Here is a 22,240-nt window from a genome sequence, read left to right on the forward strand (position 1 = left end):
GCCACTGTGGAGTGCATTATTGTAACTCAGCCTGGACCTAAAATTACATTATAATACTAGGACCAATAAACTCATATATTGAATAGAAAATAGCTTATGAAATAAAAATTAATAACCTTACAGTTCAGTTGGCACAAAAATTTATCTTTTGTTCATTATACCTCTTAAGTTCAAAGGTTGGTGGATGTATTTCTCCTCTTAAGCGCATTTTTTTTTTATTTCAAATAAAAATAAACAAATAAAATTCATCAAACCGATCGAGGCTAGACTCAAGGATTATTCCTAACCCCATTTCATTTTATAAATAAGCCTATAAAGTCTAACTTGATTTTATGAACTTAAATATCAATTTTAAATTCTTAAGTGATGGTGTGAAGTCATTTTTTTTTTTTTTTTTTTTTTTTTTTACTTTTCGATCTAGCTTGTGAAACCAGAATATTAGTAGAAGTATATACTTCCATTTTGTGGTAAAGAAATTTAGAATATTCCTAGACTTTCCAACTCCAGCTTTTGTAATCCTATATCCGCAAACTCTTCATCCCCATGTTTTCTATCCCCTCTCTCTCAAACAAAATAAGAACAAAACTGTGAAAAGAATTAATAAGGCATTAAGAGGGAAGAGCAAAAAAAAAAAAAAAACATATAATAAAAAAGGGGCGGCAAAGAATTTTTTTTTTTTTTTTTTTTTTTTTTTGGATCGGCAAAAAGAGAGATTTATTGTTGATAAAAGTAAAGTACATGCAAATTACATCAACAAATTAGGAAAGTGCACCAAGCATCATAGTCACCCCACAATCCCAACTAAGTTGGCACCGCAAATGAAGCACAATTATCTGCAAGCACTTAACCCACGATTGGTGAGAATCCAATCAAGAGCAACTAAAACAAAAAAAAAACAAAAACAAAACAACAACACCAAACAGAGCAGCATACAACAGCATAGATTACCTGTTGAAAGTTTATACTTATTGTGCGTGCAATATATGTTAGTGAAGGTTTGTTTTGTTTATTTTATTTTTTTTGGTCACTCGTTAAAAATCACCCATATCACCCCACATGGGGCTTGAACTTGCAGTCTCAACTATATCTACATGGGATTCCAACTCACAACCTCCATTCTAAATTGGAAAGTATATGATTGTGGTATATGCCAATGCACCTGATTTTATGTTTTTATTCTTTTTATCCATTAGTGATCATATTATTTCAATAATATAGAGAGAATAAACATTTTGTTTTTAAAAAATAAAATCTACAATAGAGATACAAATTCACGAACTAACAGGGACCACTCTTTGTGAATATGTATCAATTTAATAAGGAAAATGTTTGAGGGCCCTAATTTCTGTGGCTTAAATAGCTCAAATTTGCCAAAACAACGTCGTTTTGGCAATTTTGATGTTGTTTTGTACTCAAAACGACGTCGTTTTGACAAATTCGAGCCATTTGAGCCATAAAAATTAGGGCTCTCTATCATTGTTGTTTAATTAATGACAATTTTGAAACCAAAAATAAAATTGAAAGTTTTCTTTTCTTTTGATATCTATAATTTTGATAGGGAAAATGATAAACGAACCCACTTTTTAGACGCATTTTTTAGACACAGTGATGTGTATGTAATATGATTGGTTAATAATTAGAGAAAATATGAGAAAGTGTGTTGTTTTTAATATTCTAATTGATTAACATCATTGAGTTTGAATATTGGATCTAACTTTTGGTCTTAAATAGCAATAATCTATTGACAATTAAAATCCTTGTTTGTAAAGCTAATTCAAATTTATGCCCATATAAAAAATAAATAAATAAATAGACACTAAAATTTATGGCTCAAAACTACTAATACAAGACCTAACGCATCAGTTACATGCCAATATAGCAAGCCCAACAATGATTCATCCCCATTTTTCCCCCACCCCCTTTGACCCCCTCTCTCTCATTGGTTACATTTTCTTTTTCTTTTTCTTTTTTTTCCTACTCCTCCAATCACCACCCGCCACGTGGCAAAGGGGAGTGAGGGGGTGACTCCCAAAAGGGGGTCCCAAGCATTATTCATAGCAAGCCTGAGAAGAGAATAGTTCATTGCCGCTGTTAAAAATCAAAACATTTCACTCTCATATATTTTTATATATTTAAATAATTGTTTTTATATACCAAAATACTAACATTAATCACCATTGTTAAGATTTCCCTTAAACTAAAATGGTGCTGGTTTGCTTGTAAAAATATTCTTGTCATCGTCATCTAATTCAATACTGATTTAGGATTAAATGTGACAAAAAATATCTCACCCACCAATTCGACCTGAATTTGGGGATGATGCTGCACGGGGTGCGCAACAGCATTTGCTATGCGGTGAAATGGGCCCATTTCAGGATCCATTTTGATAATTCGAACCGTTCACATTTTAGAATACATCAAGTATAGAACATGCCTGCAAAAAATTAAGTTAATCAGATATCGTTTACCTATTCATCCACTCACATTTGTATTCATTTAATACTTTAAATCACAATTATTATTTATTTTTGTAGATAGAAATGTGAGTGGATGAATAGATAAACGATATCCGATTAACTTGATTTTTTGCAGGCATGTTCTACTTGATGTATTCTAAAATATGAACGATTCAAAATATCAAAATGAGCCCCGAAACGGGCCCATTTTGCCATACCCCGTGCAGCAGCATCTCCAATCTCCAATTGACCCAGCTGTAGTTTCAAGTATTTAATGGTTATTATTATTCATGTAACACTTGATTGGAAACCATATTTGATATTTAGTACATGATGTGTCACGTGATGATAAGTGCGTGAGTAATTTTTCGACCACACTGTCCGCCTAGTAATCAGCTGGAAAAACACTGGCAGAATAGATGGTTTCAGCTAATCTATAACAGAAAGATAAGGCTCCGGCGGTGGTTCTTCCACCCGGGCGCACTCCGACGATCAAGTCAGTATATCTCTCAAAGATAATCAAGTGCTAAATTTACTACTCAAAGCATAAAACTGCGTACCTTAGACCCACGGGGGTGCCTCTCTTTTATAGCCAATTAAATCCTAATCCCACCAGAAGCCTGACTTCTATGAATTCCTGTTCTGTACTTACTTTCGACTCCTCAAGAGATAAAGATAAACTCCCTAAGAGTTTTATCCTTATCTTGGCTAAGTCTCCACTTTACTCTAGGATTCCTGTCCCTTATTCCTTATCCGCTTATCTCGGATTCCGATATCCTCGGAGATAACCTCCACCTTGCCGAGATAACCTCGGCGTCATAACCCGGACACGTGGCACTTCGGCTGACACGTCGGCATCACCTTATCACGTGTTGGTATTCAGAAAATACATCCCCACAATAAGCTCTGCATTAATGGATGATTATCTATAGGAGATGTCATCTCTTCTATTCATGTTTTCTGGAGTCCTTTTTAGTTATTTGAATCGCTTATTTTGTAAATTTCATTACAAAAATAATTTATATAAAAAAGTATGTCCATTCAATAATTTATGCAATCCTATGTCTTCTCTGTTTTTTTTACTAAATATATAATCCTATCTTATGTCCATTCAATAATTATTTATTTTAAATAATGTTGGGTGACCAAAGTTCTGTCACTCCATGAGACAAAGATACTATACATAAAGAGTGCGTTTGTTTGGACGGACTGGATAAGGGGGATTGTAATCCATCGGACTGTTAGTTCCGGGATACATTGTCCCCGAACTATTTGGTTGGACTGGATTTGTATCCTATGTTTGTTTAGTCATGGGATTAGATATCTGGATTGGACTATTTTTAATGAATCCAATGTTTGGTTAGACGGACTGGATAAGGATAAATGTTCAAAAGACTATTTTATCCTTATAATTTATAATTTTTATTTAATATATAATTTTAAATTTGTAATCTATAATTTATAATTTAACAACACTAAAAAAATTTAATTTATAAGGCCATAATTTTTAATTTATTATTTTCAATTAAATTTAATTTACAATTTATAATTTATATTTTTTATTTAATATATAATTTTAAATTAACGACAATAAAAAAAATAATTTTATTTAATATATAAATTAAATTTTCAACAACACTAAAAAAATTTAATTTATAAGGCCATAATTTATAATTTATTATTTTTAAATAAATTTAATTTATAATTTATAATTTTTATTTAATATATAATTTTAAATTAACAACACTAAAAAAATAATTTTCGAGAAATATGTAAATTTAATTTTTTAACAACACTAAAAAAAATTAATTTATAAGGCCATAATTTTAATTTATTATTTTTAATTAAATTTAATTTATAATTTATAATTTAATTTTTTTATTTAATATATAATTTTAAATTAACAACACTAAAAAAATAATTTATAAATGTTCAAAAGACTATTTTATCCTTTCTAATTGTTTACTAAGTAATAGTATGGAGGGTAAAATGGACATTTCACCAAATAATCTCATGGGATACGAATCCCATGGTTTCTATCCCACACCCCCCATGGGATAGAATAGTCCCATATTTGTGGGACTACTAGTCCGGGGGGACTATTAGTCCGGAGCAAAATTTTGCAAACAAACAATGGACTATTAGTCCGGTGGGACTAATAGTCCAATCCCACACCCTTATCCCTCAAAACAAACATGCTCAAAGGATACTATGTATTTTATGAAGTATTTCAAAACAAAACAATACAAATGAATACGAAGAACATGTGGGATATCATCACCCCATGTGAGGGGTGATCCTCCATGTGTTGCAAGGTTGGCCATGTTAGGAAGCCAACACACATGAGCTGGCCATGTGAAGCCAACACACAAAATAGCTGGCCATGTGCTGGCCAGCCCCTCCATCCACCTCTTCTGTAGTGTATAAATGGAGGCTGAGGGGAGGGTTTGAGAGAGAGAGCAGAGCAAGCCACAGAGAGTGAGATATGTGAGGCGGAGAGGCCGTCTCTCTCGGTGTGAGCGAGGGAGACGGGTGAGTGGGTGAGTGAGGAGAGTGTGAGCTCCTCCTCTATTGTAATCTTTTTGTAATATCTCCATTGTTATAGTGATAACCGGCTACTCTCCCGTGGACGTAGTGCATGTGGGCGGGCTTACGAGCTGGCAGGCTACTGCACGGAGACGTACAGCCTTATGGGGGGTGGATTGTAAGGCCCCGGTGTCCAGGGGAAGTTCTTGGGCTATAAATGTAAAAACCTAGACCCTTATATAGCATCGAGGCATTTTCTTGAGTAGTGAAATCCCTAACAGAACACCACAGTTAAGTGTGCTTAGGCTGGAGTGGTTGGTTGGAAAGTAAAATTTGAAGGGTATATGTTTTAGATAGCAAACAAACATTGTTTATTTCCCCTTTTTTGGTAGATACCATGCAAGGTATTTATTAATCAAGACACGTTAAATATTGTGTCTCCTTGAATGTGGGTGTGTTTTTCTGCTTGGTATAATTTCTATAAGGTCTTGGGCGGGATCCCAGATCCCAACAGAACATACCCATAAATATAATTATTGCTTTTAAAAACGAAGAACACACCAATCTTTCCACCATATAATTATTGCGGTTAAAAACGACCACACCCATAAATATAGCAATTAGTTTAGCCGTTGAACGAGAGGTTGGGGGAATTTATAACCAATGAATTGAGAAAGTGCTACCGGGTTATAATCTTTCGGACTCCATCAATACAATTGCAATCATCTGTTGGGTCTATCATTGTTTTAAAACTTGATAACAACTGTCAGGCACACATTTCAAAGAACGAGAAACCTTCAAAATCTTCAAGACGAATATGAATTCAATTCAGGTCAGTTTGATTGGGAGTTTGTGTGGAGGGATTGGATTATCAATTTGTAGAATCAAACTAATTTATGTTTGTATGCAACATGTCATGAGTTTAACAATCTCATGGGAGTATAAATTTCCTCCCATAGTGGGATTAGAATTTTTATGGGAGAGTTGGGATAGTTAATCCCCACACACAAATTATTGGCTAAAATAATATTTTGCCCTCCACTCTACAAAATCAATAAAATTGTATTATATATGAAAGGGGTTTTTAGATAATTTTATAAATTTATTCATAAATAACTAATATCACCTTACTAGTACACAAACAAATATATTTTATCTTACATCTTTAATTTAATATAACCCCACTAATAATCTTTTCATCTAACTGATTCATCTTCCCTCAATACAAAGCATACTCATAACAAGAAAATCAATAAAGAAGCTTCCTCTCTTTTTGGGTAATTCTGAATTTTTCGTTTATGGAGTTTAACTCAAGTTTCGTCATCATCATTCACTTTGCTGCACTCTTCTTCATAGTTCACCTTCCTACAATTCTTTCTTATCTCACCCTTTGATCCAGTGAGGGGTTTAATGTCACCCATCTTAATCATTGCTGCAGCAAAATCAGAGTAGAAGGCTTCGGGATCTTTGCTATATATTTCAACGAGGGATTTGCTATATTTTTCAACGAGGGGATCAGTTGATCCATCGCCGTGCAACACTTGATCAGAGTGAAGGAGTCCCTTTTGAATGATCAGGTTCTTGTAGTAGTTGTTGTCAAAAATTTTGGGACTTTGATAATCTAGAGGAGCAAAATTGTTGCCCCTATAGCCAGTACTTGGACAGTTTTCTTGCCTTCTCTTAGCAAATGAACTGTTAATGTTGGTATCGTGATAGATGCGATCTTGGAAGACGACACACCTTGCTTGCCCTATTGTGTGGGATCCTGGTTCCAGAATGAAACTATTTAGATGGAGAAACTTTGACATATATACTGTAACACTAACACTCCTCTCTTTTGTCCTATACACTCACATGGATTATGATCTAATTTTTAGTTAATTTTCAATTTACAAAATTTAGATCAATCGTGTGATTGTGAGTAATGGTAGAAAGCAACAAACACTTCTTTTAAGAGAGAGAGAGAACCGGATAGGGCAACCATATCCTTGGTAGACAGTCCTACACGTTTGAATGTATGGATGAGTTCTTTGAGGGTAGAAGTAAAAGCTGGAAGTGCACTATCATTGGCAAGTGAAAAACTGGCTGTTTTAGAATCCCTACGTCCAAGTTTGACATCCCAAGTTGGCCCTCCAAGCTGCAACAAATTACATAAAAACAAAAATTAGAGTAATAACCAAAGACAACCAAATTATACATAATAATCTTGTAAACATGATTCTTGATACAGATGAATGGGTAGGGATGGAATCTATACTTACAATGACAGTGGAGTCACGAGCTGCGATAGTTGCAATATCAGCACATGAGACTACGCCAGGGCAAGCAGCCTCCACCTTGGACTTGATATAATCAATTACATTATATCCTCTAACGGATTTATAGTTGGGACCTGCAGTTTTCTCTCCTTTGAAAGATGAAGTGTCGTCAAGGAGTATTGACCCATCACAACCCTATAATCAAGCATGAGACAATTCCATAAGGTACACGAAACCTCTATTAAAATATACTTTTTTGAACAAGAAGAAAATGCATATTTATATTCAACACAATGGGCGAATACTCAACGGAGGAGCTTCTAAATATGCTCACTAGATTTATGTTTATACCTATCACATTCATTATTTGGTAAATATGTTTAGAAGCTTCCATCCAATAGGGTCTTACCAATTTCAAACAGAGTAATCTAAACATTAAGGAGATGTAAAGCCTTATACCTATCAAAAAAAATTATGCACCCAAAAAAGTTCCCAAGTTAAGCATTTAAAAAATAGTGTAGATCATGTATATTCAATTAAGGTGTGGTGTAGAGCAGATTTTATGAATCTAGTACACATGCATTTCTTAATGTATTTTTTTTAAGGTACATATCATTTCTGTATGTACCACATACATACTAACTAACAGAAAAAACTAGTTTAGCATGGAATATAAGTAAACAATTGAACTAATTCAGTTAATTTTAACCCTTGCATCTTATTAGGAGGTCAGAGATTCAACACTTGCAATAGATAAGAGATAAAGGTTCTTCAATCCCCCTTTCTCTAAGTTACAATATCTACTGGAAGAAGGAAAAAAATATTGTGTTACACGTAGCAAGCATGCTTATTTTCTACCCTATGTGTTAATCATGAAGAAGAATATATATACACCACTTCGATTCAGATATATACTTGTAATAAAAAAAAATGGCATCACTAATTTCTGTGAATAAACAACAATGAAGAAGAAGAAGAATTTACGTTGACAAAGCAATCATGGAAGTGGAGGCGAAGGAGAGAAGCACCCATGCGCTTTTCCTTTGACACTGCACATTTAACCGTTGATTTCACGATACTATGTAGATTTGGACAAGTCTTAGAGTAGAATTTAGTTGAGAGTTTAGCAGAGGAGGTTGTACTACCCATTAAGAGCACAAACAACATGAATGTGACATTAATCACCATTGAAGAAGAAGAAGAAGAAGAAGAAGAAAAATATGATGATGCACAAGAAGCCATTTCTAAGTACAGTGAGAGAAAATGTGTTGAGAACATGCCACTTGCAGGATTATATACACTTACAAGGTTAGGTACAAAAGAATGTTGGTATTTTTTTTTTATTAATAATATTAGAAAAATATATTAAATTAAATAATAATGACAAAAGAAACTTTTTTTTTAATTAAATAATGAAATACAGAATAAACTACATGGAACATATTTCAAGACGGATTCACATAGATACACAAAATAATATACAAGAAATAGTTTAAATCTAAAAGTTTGAAGAATAAAAGATAAGAGACACAAATTGAAACCTGTGTAACCACAATTTTCTTAAAACAGATTCACTATCTCTTGATGGGTGCTGGAGGTACGCCGGCATCTGTTTCCTAGGATACGACAGTCAAAACCAACTAATGCAGAATCACCTTTTGAATAGATTCGGCAAACTTGATAATGACAGCACTCTCTCTTTAACAAGAACAAAAGAATGGGCTAGCAAAGAAGATAGGGAAAACAATCATCTCCAATTTTATTATGAGGACTGATTAAGACCCCCTTAAAACTCCCACCCCCACCACCCCCACACACACGTGGGGGTTGGGGATTGGGAGAGAAGAAAAAAAAAATGAAAAAATTGACCAATCAAAAGTAAAGGGGGTCGTGGGCGTGACCCCTAAAGGGGGTCCGAATCTTTTTTCTTTTATTATCTCAAAACACCATCTCATTTCTCATCAAAGATCTCTCCAAAATTATTCTACTAAGTTAGAGAGGAAAATCTCTATTTATACTTGTACGGAAGAACCTTAGCCATGAAATCTAACATCAATAGGATCATCAAATTGCCGTTAGCCAAAGCCATCAAATCTAGCCATTAGAGTTAGAGTTACAAAGGTTAAAAACTCATGGTCACTAATATGGTTATCAACTCCATCAACGAAAGATGAGAGTTACGAAAGTTTAAAATTTTCATGTACTTAAAATATACAAATAAATATGTATATAATGATGTTTGAATAATTCTAACAGACGAGTCGCAAAATAGATACGGGTATTTTGTCACAATCGATCCAAACTCAGTCTAAAATATATACACAAGATAAGCCCAGCCCAAGATAGCACAACCTGACCCATGCCTTAGGCTAAGTCCAAGCATTCACGTACACAAGCCTAAGCCAATGCAAGCCAAGACTAAAACTAAGTTCAAGTCCAAACCAAGGATCAAGCTCAACTTCTATTAATGCCCACTTTATGAGACAATTCTCATTCACAACCTAATGATTTCGACTCATTATTTATGTATTACAATAGTCTCACTTAAAAGAATACAAAACCACTCAGACTCACCTCAACCAATAGTTGGGTCCCACTTTAGTTTCGAATTAAAGTTGCCCGAAAAACCATTATTTTTCAACAAAGAATACATGTGCAAAAAGATGGACTATTAAGGCTATATTGTTTCATGGATTTAGAGAAAGATTTGAAAAAGGAAAGAGAAAAAATATGTGAAACCCTGATGAAATATAGTTGAAGTGTGCGTAAACTGGTCGGGATACCTGATTATCAAATATATATAGTTATATTTTATTTATATTTAACCAACTATTTTTCATTTTATTTTCAAATCTCACTCTAAATTTATGGATCAAATACTGCCTAAGAAATTTTTAAAACAAAGTGAATCACATTAACTTATGTTAAAATGTGAAAGAAATTCATTGAAGTACTATAAATTTGATATAATTATATTGAATTTCTATAAGATTTTAATTCACACAATATTTATTTTATTTTTCATTCATTAAATGGTGATTGCCATTCTTTTACATTGATATATATTTTATCGTATTTATTCATATGTCTACACATCATCTGTAATAGTTTTAGGTATTTTAATTTTACTAAAAGTGAAATCAATATAATTATAACAATTTGAGCAATTAATTTTAAAATTTTAGAAATAATTTTTTGATATTTATTTTCATCGAACTAATTAAAATAAAATTTGAAAAAACAAACAAACATAATAAATTTATATGTCATTTGATCTAAAAATAATAATAAGTTAAAAACGAATTCATCAAGTCAATAGTGCAAATAAATTCACATAACGAAACGATGGCCACATATTTCTACATCAAAGGCTTCTAAAAAAAATAATAAATTAAAAATGAATTGATCAAGTCAACAGTGCAAATAAATTACATAGTAAATGAAACGATGGGCACATATTTCTACCTCATAGGCTCCATTTCTTTTACAAACAAACAATGGTCATTAAAAAAAATATTGCAAACATTTAAGATTACTATTAAAGATTGTAAACAATTTTGGCTCTTTTTAATTGGAATCCTTAAAATCAGCTCAATTAACATTACTTAAAATCGACTAAGAGATTGTAGTGCAGCTCTTTCTTTTGTGTTTCTGTTCTTTGTTTTGGTTGTTGTTGTTGTGTGAAAAATCTAGAAATCTCCTAAATATTGATTTGTGATTATGTATTAATTTTAAGCAGCAAATAATAATCCCAATCAAACAATCAAGACAAATCGTCACAACGATTTTATGTGGAAAAATCACAATTGGACAACTCCAATTGTGATAAAAAAAATCACGGGCAACAGCCACAAAACAATCAACTAAGAAGATATAAAGGAATTACAGAGGTATACTCTCAATTACCTAGCGAATCCACGCCCGAATTGAACCAGCCTCTATGCGTCTCTTCCAACCCCGTCTTCATGTCGGAATTGTCTTGACGATGAGCCACTCCAGAATCCACCAAAGCTTCAGGCTCAAATTCTTCAGAATCCACCGAAGAACAATTCTCTCTTTTGTATAGAATGAACAGGCAAACCTTTGATGTATTCTTCTTAACCCATGAGTTGAATACTCAATTAAACATTAAAGAAAACTAGCAAAATACCCCCAGATATAAACCTTAATATCCAAAAAGTAAATCTGGAGCAGTAATCCTAAAATTTGACAGAAACACGTACTTATAGAAATCTGAATCGCGATGCTCGCTCGAGCGAAGACTCTCTTGCTCGAGCGAGGAACCAAAAACGCGTGTTTTCCATAAGTGGCTTCGCTCGAGCCAAACAACCTGCGCTCGAGCGTAAAATCATCATTTTCAGGTTTTTTGCTAGACGCAACCTTCGCTCGAGCAAGAAATCCTTCGCTCGAGCGAGCAAGGGCGGGCATGCAACTTCGAATGCAATTTTTCATTTTGCTTCGGGGGCAATGCCCCTCGACCCCGCCTGGGCGCTGCCCCGAACCCGCTAAGGGGCGCTACCCCCTGGACCCCTGCGAGCTGACCGAGCAGCTCGATCCCCGTCATAATCAGCGAAGTGGCAATCTTGAAAGCATTAACATCACAAACTTCTCTACAAGGCACAATTTGGGTTGGATTCGCATCTAAATACTCATAGCCTCAATGAAATAAAATGTGCGAAAATAAGTACAACTGAAAGGAGTTTTGTCAAATAGGATTGCCAAGAATAAAACCTAACATTGTGGTTGGATTCTCTCCAACGGTGTGGTACTAGCAAATTGGACTTGTTAGTTGGTGTCAACCTAATTAGAACTGGCTACTATATTTTTGATACTTTTTGTACCTCTATCTTTATTGACGTGGGTCATTATCTTGATTAGTATCAATAAAGATTTCTTTGGCCATTTCAAAATAAATAATACTTAAAATTAGAACAAAAATAATGCATTTTATGGTTGATTATAGGCCTCGTTTGTCAATAGGTGATTTTAGTTAAAAAATTACTATAAATTGTAATATCATTTTCTCTATTTTTTTACATGTATTTTTATAAAAAATAAATAAATAATTTATTAAAATAACTAATTTCCAAACAAACCTTAAAGTTTTAAAACTTTATAATTTTATAAGCTCAATTGAACAGATAATTATTACTCAGCTTGACTTAAGTGACTTGATGGGGGTTTCAAACTTGTCAGCCATAGCCCTATGTTCGATAGTTTGGAGGCAGAGTTTACAAAACTTGAAATCCTATCAGCTATCAAAGAGTGTGATGGCAACAAAGCTCCAAGACCAGATGACTTTAATTTATTTTATTTTCAGATGTTTTGGAAGCTTATTAAGGGTGATGTGGTTCAATTTATGAAGGATTTCCATAAAAATGGAAGTCTGGTAAAAGGCATCAATAGCTCTTTCATAACATTCATTCCGAAAAAGGAGAACTCTATGGAACTAGTAGATTTTAGACCAATAAGTCTGGTGGGCTCACTGTATAAGATCCTAGCTAAGGTACTTACTAGCAGATCGAAGGCTGTCTTACCTAAAGTTATCAGTGAAGCACAGTCAGCATTTTTGGGTGGTAGAAATATACTTGATGGAGTCTTGATTTCCATTGAGGTAATGGACTGTTGGAAGAATATAGACGTCCCCGAACGCCTCGGGAGGGAATCCCGTTCTGTTCATTTGGGCTCACTATAGTTCAGAACCCAAATTTGTCATGGTTCTAAATTTGAACCAAAGAGTCCAAATCCGGCAAATCGTTTTTGAAAACAGATTTTTTGTAAAGAAGCTCCAAACATGGACTGCTTTTCCAGATATAGAGTCGCCACCTAAATATTTTATTGGGGGAATTTAGGAAACCCTGACTCGTTTGCCTAAGGCCACGTGTCTGTCATCACCAAAGTTGCCTCGACTCGGGAACTTGGGTACGATTGGGGAAAGTCAGCTATGAGCACCCCCTCTCGCCCGATCAAAGATCGGCCTCTACTAACCATGATATCTAGTTTTGAAAACATTATGCGTTTTTATTCCGATTAATTAGCTAATCTTACTATGTGATGCGCACAACACAAAAGTATAGACTAGATCGCCTAATTTGGAACAAAGCATCGCATATCCGTTTGTTTGGAAATTGGTTTGAAATTTGCTACTCGCAAGTAGGCTAAAACATGGATTTCGACGAGTTGTTCCAACTCAAACAATCCAACCTTCACCCACAGGCATTCAGGCAGATATATCACATAAGCATATAGCCACATGGTAAGCATGTTGTCATGTTAACACTTACACTCATGCAAGGATGCTAAAACATAAATGCTTACCGAGTACTCCAAGCCAAAACAGAAACTAGTTAATAATTATATGCATGATCCTAGTTCATGTTAAGATGGCTAATGCAACACATGCAAGATGCAACTACAATAGGCTCGACTATTCTAAGATGGCATATGATGATGCTACAACTAACACGTATTCAACTTAGAATTGAAATACAATGCAGTTAGTATGATGCGCCGAGCCCGGTGCATGCAATACTGATGAATGAATGCACGTATGCATAACATAAGGTATGCTAAGTTAAATATGCCCTAATACTAACCATTGAAAGCAGTTAAGTAAAAGGAAGAGAGAAGTGGGGGTTGGAAGACATACACACACTCACACACACTTATTACACAATTGCCTTCGCTTGGAGGGTCCAAAAGAATAATACAGACCGAATAACGAACCAACTATCCTAGCTAATTAATTATTACAAAACTTCTAATTAATTAACAAATTAATTACAAAAACAGCCTAAATATGAAACTAAAAGAGACCGCCGCAGCTCTACCTCGGAATGCGTGGATGATGCATGCTCTATTTGCCTTGCCCGGAAGCTCGCTGCCATGCCATTGTTGCCTCTGTTTGCACTGTCCTATACCTCTGAGGACTGTGAAAACCCTGGAGATGCCTCTGAATTGCTCCCTGAGCATTGTGAGATGCCACCAACCAAGGCATAAGATCACCGGCCATTGATAAATGGTCATCGACCAATTGTTGAGCCATCGGCTAATTATTTTTGGTCGGTCGGCACTGTAGGTAGCCGGTCGGCCAAATCTTCCTGCAGAATCCTGTTTTGACTGTAGCAGAGGGCAGACAAGGCATGGCATGGAATTTTCAAGCAAATATGTGCATGTCCACTCTTCCTATCATGTTATGGACTCAAGGGGGTGTGGACCTCGGTACTCGGGCCACCAATCACGCATTTTGATGCATGGTGGCCAAAAGTACCAAGCTTGCAAGTCAATGTATTGAATGCAACAAAAACACATGAGTGCTACATGCCCTATCATGTTGAGATCAAAGGCATCGGCGACCGAGGATTGAGACATGTTTCGTTACTTTGAGTACGAACACATTTTATTCCTTATGCTTGGTTTGACACCCCAAACCAAGCAAAATGTAATGCATGTATGCAACGTGGCTCAAGTATGTACATGATGCCAAGGTACAAAACATGCCAAATGCAATGTAACCTATCATGCAAGTGTGCAATGTGCCAAGCATGCAATGCTACAATGCAACCTAGATAGGCAACTAGGCAAAGTGATAAGCATGTAACAATGTACTAACTACAAGGATGCAACAATCATACAATGTAATGAGCATGCTACAAGATGCAAATGCATGATCCATGGATCTACACTAAGATGGAGGAACCTCAGCCACACCCCAAAATAGTGGCCAAAAGTACTAAAATGATGATGTCAATCATACAAAATAAACATGCAAACCAATGAGCCTAAGGCTAAGGTATGAAAGGCAAGTTTTAAGAGCACTCACATGATGACAAACATGGATGCTTGACTAACATATTAAGCTCTGAAAATGTATAGAGGATGATGCCAAATCAACCATGTCATGCAAGTAAGGCATGCAACCATGACCAAAACTTGAAGCCAACAAAGGGGTCCAAACCATAGCTATGTTAACCAAATCCCAAAGGACCAAAATGACTTAAAGTAGTCCTAAGGCACTCCAAAACAAGACTAAAGCATGCATAGATCATGGTCAAGACATGCTAAGAAATGGATGCAAAACAAAGGGGGATTTAGGGCCACAAAGAGGGCACTCTGTTACAACCACCCCAACCACACGTGGCATGGACTAACCAATGCAAAATCAGAGTTTTAACATGCAAAATAAGCCCCCAAAACCCACTGATATGGCAGCCCAAAGACTAAACATGGTATCATACACAATGACCAACTCTTGAGGCATAAAACTACAACACTTTCAAGCATTGAAAGAGAGCCAAATGCAAGTGCACAAGCATGGATTATGGACTGAAATATGGTCTCCAATGATGCCAAATCATGAGAATAAACTAAGTAAAGCATGCTAATGACCCACACACTCAAGGCTCACAAATCAAAATACAAAGGGGCTATACCAAACATGGCAAACATGATCAAATCAATACTCAACAGACCTCAAGCATGATGAAATATAACCAAAAGCTTCACAAAACTAGGCAAAAACATGCAAGCATGATGGTCTAATGTCAAGATGCATTTCTAGGCAAAATAGAGGAATACAAGGCAAGTATATTATGCATGCAAGGGGGCATTAATCCGACCAAAAACAGAGGTATATTATGACCAAATATCACCCAAAAACCTCTGAAATGGAGCCAAAAACAACTAAGCATGCATGCTACCCTTATGAGCCAAAAACATGAACAAATGAGACACAAAGGGAGAGGGGTGTCCCTCCCCTATGCAAGACCTCAAAATCTCTTCTTCACCACTGAAAATCCTCTGGATTTCAGTGGTGAGAAGGCCAATGCACAAAGGTTCCCAAAGCTCAACAAAGAAAGCACAAAAAGGGCCAAACAAGGCCTAAGAGGGGGAGGTCGACCCCCAACACCAAAATAACCTTAATGAAGCATCTTAAACACAAAAAAATAGAATTTTTATATGTTATACATAAAGCTCAAAACAGCATGCAAAGGGGGTTAAAATCTAGTGCAAGAATGGGGAATATAAAGCAATAGTGTTACCCTTGGAGAACACTTCAAGAACAGCAAGTCCAGCCCCCTTCTTCTAATCAAAACCAGCTCAAAACTCCAAGAACAAACTCTCAAGACCTCAATAACCCAAGTATGGTGTAATACTAGGTGCCTTTGTGCAAAACTAAGAACAAAACACCCTTTTAAGCCCTCTAACACACACAAATGAAGAGAGAGAGGGAGATATAGAGAGAGAGTAATGTATATATGCTATATAACTCTGATTTTGCTGAACCTCCTCAAAGGAGGAGGGAGGCCTCCTTATATAGAAACGGCAAAGGCCTAAGCTTCCAAGAGAAGCAAAACAAAAAGGGTCAAGGCTTCTTAAAGAAGCTAAGGCAAAGGGGCCAAGGCTTCCTGAGAAAGCTGAGATAGGGGTCCAAGCTTCTTGAGGAAGCTAAGACAAAGGTCCAAGCTTCCTCAAGAAGCTAGACCAAAAGGGTCCAAAGGGTGCAAATTCCTCCATATACATGTATGGAGGACAGGTCCGTGCACTCCAGCTGGCACAACTAGCATGCATAATGCTTGAAAAAGGCAAAAAGGTGGTACCGGCCAGAAAAGGTTAAATATCAGGGTGTTACAACTTGTATGCTTACCAAGAATTTTTTGGAGTGACAAAAACGTAATCTAAAAATTGAATCTAACTTCCCTAAGATGGCTTCCCCCAATAAAGAAGGGTAAAAATGTCCACCAAATCATACCAAAAATTAAAATAAGATCTCACGCTAAAATTTTCATAACAAACAAGACCTATCAGTGTATTAGAAAATTCATAAGATTGATTAGAATAACTGAACGTTAGCTAAAATAATTTTTTGTTTAAAAAAAATAATAGTAATAATAATGTTAATAATAGTGTCGTCACTGATAAGCTACTTAAGCTACCTAATGATCAAGCTGGACTTAATGATCACGATGGACAGACACATCAGTTATAGCTCCAAACACATCAGCTGCAGCTCAAGTCACACATGCCAAAGCTAGATACAAGACAGACAACAACCGAATGAGCTGCAGCTTCAGTTACAGTCTTGTAGTCTACTGCAGCTCAGTTAGCCGAAGCTTGAAGGTTGTTAGTCTATTAGAACTAGAGTTAGATAGTGGTTATGGTTAGGTTAGTTAGTAGTTATGGTTAAGAGATTGTATCACATGTATATATATGATTGAAGATCTTTGTAATGTGTTGTTGAATAAAGTATATCACAATTTCTTTATGGTATCAAAGCTATAGGCTCCTACGAGCAGAGATCCTTGGAGATTGTTCTATGGCTACTTCAAACCCTATACCTCCACCAACCTCCATGTTTATACCTCAAACACTTCAAGTTCTTCGCATTCTTCTGCATCACCTACAAATCTTACACTGTTGATTTCAAATCTGAATGCCTCTGTGCCTATAAAACTTGGATCAACTAATTACATTGTCTGGAAGAGTCAACTACACAACATCTTGAAAGCTACGAAGCTTCTTGGATTTGTTAATGGTATATAGAGGTATGTCCCTCATCTGTTATCCTCTTAAAGAATTCCATTTGTTTATTTTACAACCAGAGGCAACTATAGAGGAGTCACAGAGGTTCTTTTTGAGGCACAGGTTCCTCCAATTTTTTTAGAGGTCGAGAAAGTGGTAGATTTCAAGAAAGTTCACAGAGTGCTCATTCTTTCAGAGGAGGAAGTCAATATCAAAGAGGTAGGTCAAACACTAATGCTATGGTCTGTCAGATTTGTGGAAAACTAAACCAAACTACCCTAGATTGCTGGTACAGATGGACTCATCTTTTCAGAATAATCAACATCCTTCATCTTCTACCTATACATCTTCTTCTACACATCAACTCACTACTAAGGCTTATGTTGCTTCAGCCCCAGCCTCATCTGTAACCTCCGCACCTTTATCTTCTTCTAACTGGTTTCTTGACTTTACTGCAACTAGTCATATGACTAATCGTCTCACTAATCTCCCCTATTATCAACCTTATCCAGGCCAAGATCAAGTTGCTATTGGTGATGGCACCACCCCTACCTATCACTCGCACTGGTAATGGTTTCCTTCCAACACCTACATTTCCTTTTTATCTTAACAGCATACTTTATGTTCTTTCTATTTCATCCAATTTGGTTTCAGTCCATCAATTAGCTAAAGGACAATGACTATTCTGTTATGTTTGATGCCAATTCTTTTCTGATCCAGGATAAGACTACTCAGAGGGTGCAGTATAGAGGTCCTTATGCTCATGGTCTCTATCCTCTTTCTTCATCATCTTCTTCTGCACCTTCTTCTTCACCTGCTTGCCTCTCATATATAAGGAAGTCTACTTCAAACTGGCATTTTCGACTAGGCCATCCTTCTTCTAAGAAGTTTCATCATATTATGGCTCATGATCAATTAATGACTCAAACTTCTATACATAGTAATAATAGCTCTAGTCTGTGTGAACATTGTTATGTGTCCAAAAGTCACAGATTACTTTTTTGCTTATCTAATTCTTCTATTGACTAACACTGATGTTTAGGGTTCCTTTTCTTCTTCTTGTTCAGGTTATAAATACTATGTTCTATTCATGATGATTTTAGTAAGTTCACTTGGATTTTTCCCCTTCATTATAAGAGTGAGGTTTTTTCCAAATTTCTGGAATTTAAAGCCTTTGTTGAAACACAATTTACTACTAAACTTCAGATTTTGAAGAGTGACAATGGGGGTGAATATCTCAGTCTTCCATTTCAAAATTTTCTCAAACAAAAAGGCATTGCTCACCAGTTAACTTGTCCTCATACACCTGCTCAAAATGGTGTAGCAGAAAGAAAACATAGACATTTACTTGAAACCATCATCACTTTCATGCATCACTCTTCCATGCCCTTGATTTACTGGTTTGATGCCCTTGCTACTACAGTCTTCTTGATCAATAGATTACCTACTCTTAAACTGAAAAATCACACTCCATTTGAAGTCTTATGTCACCAAAAACCAGATTATTAGTTTTTAAGAGTCTTTGGTGTTACCCTTGGCACAAGCCCTATACTTCACATAGGCTTCAACCTAGATCTATACCCTGTGTGTTTACAGGCTATCAACCCTTTACTAAGGGCTATGGGTGTCTTGACCCTATCACTCATAAAGTCTATGTGTCTAGACATGTTACGTTTGATGAGTCTATTTTTGCTTTCGAAATAGCATCATCTAGCTCCTCTTCTTCACCTGATTTTCCCACTCTAGTTAATTTTTTCTTATCTTCGTTTCTTCAATCTTCATCATCTCCTTCTTCTTCTTCCCAGACTGCTCTTACAACACATGTTTCTCCCGTCTCTCATTTCCTACATTGTCCTTATGCTCCTATCTCTTTTTCTTCTCCAGTTTCCTCTCACTCAGTTATTTCTATTTCTCACTCCCCTCCTATATCTGTAGCAGCTCAACCTCTCATATATGCTCCCTCTCAGGTGCTTTCTTCTTCTTCTTCTCAGGTGCCTATTTCCTCTCTCTATTTTGATCTTCCTTTAGTACCCTCTTCTCACACTCATTCCATGATCACTAGGTCCAAGAGTAAGTGTCCTACTATTACTTCTTCTTCTTCTCTTTGTCTCTTTGCTTCTACAGATCACAGCGAGCCACAGACTTACCAAGCAGTTGCTTAGTCTCCAGCTTGGCAAGCTACTATGTTAGATGAATATTAGGCCCTTCAGAGACAGGGTACTTGGTCATTGGTATCTTTCCCTCCTGGTAAACAAGCTATTGGATGCAAATGGGTTTTTAGGCTTAAGAGAAACTCAGATGGTTCTATTGCTAGGCATAAAGCCCGACTGGTTGCTAAAGGATTTCTGCAAACTGAGGGAGTCAACTATTATGAAACATTTAGTCCTATTCCTAAACAACCCACAGTTAGGGTTCTTTTATGTTTAGCTCTCCGTTATCATTGGCCTATTAAACAACTTGACATTTCTAATACCTTTCTTCATGGCATTCTTGAAGAAGAAGTCTATATGCATCAACTCCAAGGTTTCATTATGTTACTCATCCATCTCTTGTTTGCAAATTGAACAAAGCCCTCTATGGCTTAAAACAAACTCCAAGAGCTTGGTTCTCAAACTTTTCTTCTTTTCTTCTTTCCCATGATTTTATCGCTAGCCACTGTGACTCTTGTTTGTTTGTTAAGCACACTTCTACTTTCATTACTATTCTACTTGTTTATGTTGATGATATTCTTCTCACTAGCAGTGATCCTCTTTATATCTCCACTCTTGTTTAACATATGCACTATGCCTTCTCTATGAAAGAATTAGGCCTCCTCAATTACTTCCTTGGCATTTTTGTTGTTTTTTCTTTTTCGGGCTTTATTTTGTCTCAGCAAAAATATGCTTCTAAAATCTTAACAAAAGCTTGTATGAGTGATTGTAAGCCTTATTCTTCTCCTATGGCTACTAAGGTTGTTAATTTAGAGATTGATTCTCATTTTTCTCAGCCCAGTCTTTATAGAAGCTTAGCGGGTGCTCTTTAATACTGTACTCTTACTCGACCAGATCTCAGATTTACTGTCAATTATCCGTGTCAGTTTTTACAAAACCCTTTGAATAGTCATTTTGCAACAGTTAAAAGACTCCTCAGGTATCTCAACAGCACATTGAGTCATGGCTTGCATTTTATGTCTGACCCTCTTGTTCTTAATGCTTTTTCAGGCTCAGATTGGGCTGGTAGTGCTCTTGATAGACAATCTACTATAGGGTATTGTTTGTTTCTTGGTCCTAACTTAGTTTCTTGGTGTGCTAAGAAACAAACCACTCTTTCCAGATCTTCATTTAAGGCTTAATATCGAGCGTTAACTTAGGTTTCTGCTGAGTTGAGCTAGCTTGGCATGCTTCTTGCTGAACTTCATGTCTTTATGACTATTCCTACTCTATAGTGTGATAACTTATCTGCCATAACCTTGGCTCATAATCCAGTATTTCATGCTAGGACAAAGCACATTGAGGTCGATTACCATTTTGTCTGATAGAGAGTTGCTGCCAAGAAGCTTGTCATTTGTCACATTGCCTCTACTGATCAAATTGTAGATATTCTTACTAAACCTCTCTCTGTCTCTCAGTTTTAATATCTTCAGGGCAAACTTCAAGTCCTTCCATGTTCCCAAAGTTTGAGGGGGACTGATAAGCTACTTAAGCTACCTAATGATCAAGCTGGACTTAATGATCACGATGGACAGACACATCAGTTGCTGCTCGAGACACATCAGTTGTAGCTCAAGTCACACATGCCAAAGCTAGATACAGGACAAACAGTAGCCGGATGAGCTGTAGCTTCAGTTAGCCAAAGCTTGAAGTTTGTTAGTTTGTTAGAACTAGAGTTATATATTGGTTATATTTAGGTTAAGTGGTTAGTAATTACGGTGAAGAGATTGCATCACATGTATATATATGATTGAAGATCTTTGTAATGTGTAGTTGAATAAAGTAGATCACAAGTTCTTTAATCACTACCCAACCCAGCAACTTTGAAGTTGCCGACCTAGTTTCGGAGAAAATCCGGTTGCCAACCCGATTGTGGAAAAAAGGATTGTATATTATTATTGTTTAAAAATCAGGACGTTATAACTTGGTATGCTAATCAAGAGTTTTTTGGAGTGTAACATTAAAGTGACGAAAACGTGATCTAAAAATTGAATTTGACTTCCCTAAGATGGTGTCCCCTAATGAGGAAAGATAAAAATGTCCACCAAATCATACAAAAAATTAAAATAAGAACTCACGATAAGATTGTCATAACAAACAATACCTATCAATATATTAGAAAATTTATGAGACTGATTAGAATAACTGAACATTAGCTGAAATAATTTTTTATTTAAAAAATAATATTAATTAGTTTGTTTAGTTTTAGTTTTCAGAATTTACTTTTCAAAATTTTCTACTTTTTATTTTTCGTATTTTTTTTTGTTTTCACTAAAATTTTTAATATTTT

General features: G+C 35.7%; 2 protein-coding genes across 2 annotated transcripts in view; one reads left to right on the plus strand and one right to left on the minus strand.

The window, feature by feature from the left end:
- The window catches only part of LOC145807008 (protein MAINTENANCE OF MERISTEMS-like), a 204,771-nt gene that overhangs the window by 165,126 nt on the left and 17,405 nt on the right, over positions 1-22,240 (plus strand). The window lies entirely within an intron of this gene.
- On the minus strand, positions 6,027-8,494 carry LOC114262270 (peroxidase P7-like). Its single transcript, XM_082906500.1, has 4 exons — positions 8,225-8,494; positions 7,244-7,435; positions 6,951-7,119; positions 6,027-6,747 (listed from the first exon to the last, which is right to left on the minus strand). The coding sequence occupies exons 1-4, from the start codon at positions 8,480-8,482 to the stop codon at positions 6,293-6,295; spliced, it is 1,074 nt and encodes a 357-aa protein (XP_082762626.1). The 5' UTR covers positions 8,483-8,494; the 3' UTR covers positions 6,027-6,292.

The sequence above is a fragment of the Camellia sinensis genome, chromosome 14 (assembly GCF_055761805.1).
Source record: "Camellia sinensis isolate YWXY chromosome 14, ASM5576180v1, whole genome shotgun sequence".
NCBI classification, from domain to species: Eukaryota; Viridiplantae; Streptophyta; class Magnoliopsida; order Ericales; family Theaceae; genus Camellia; species Camellia sinensis.

What these genes read in the sequence shown, in the direction of transcription:
- LOC114262270 (XM_082906500.1), bottom strand. Translation starts at nt 8,482, where the DNA reads ATGGCTTCTTGTGCATCATCATATTTTTCTTCTTCTTCTTCTTCTTCT. An exon ending in CTCGTGACTCCACTGTCATT is followed by an intron (nt 7,120 to 7,243) that starts GTAAGTATAGAT and finishes AATTTGTTGCAG; the next exon opens with CTTGGAGGGCCAACTTGGGA. An exon ending in GGATATGGTTGCCCTATCCG is followed by an intron (nt 6,748 to 6,950) that starts GTTCTCTCTCTC and finishes TTCTGGAACCAG; the next exon opens with GATCCCACACAATAGGGCAA.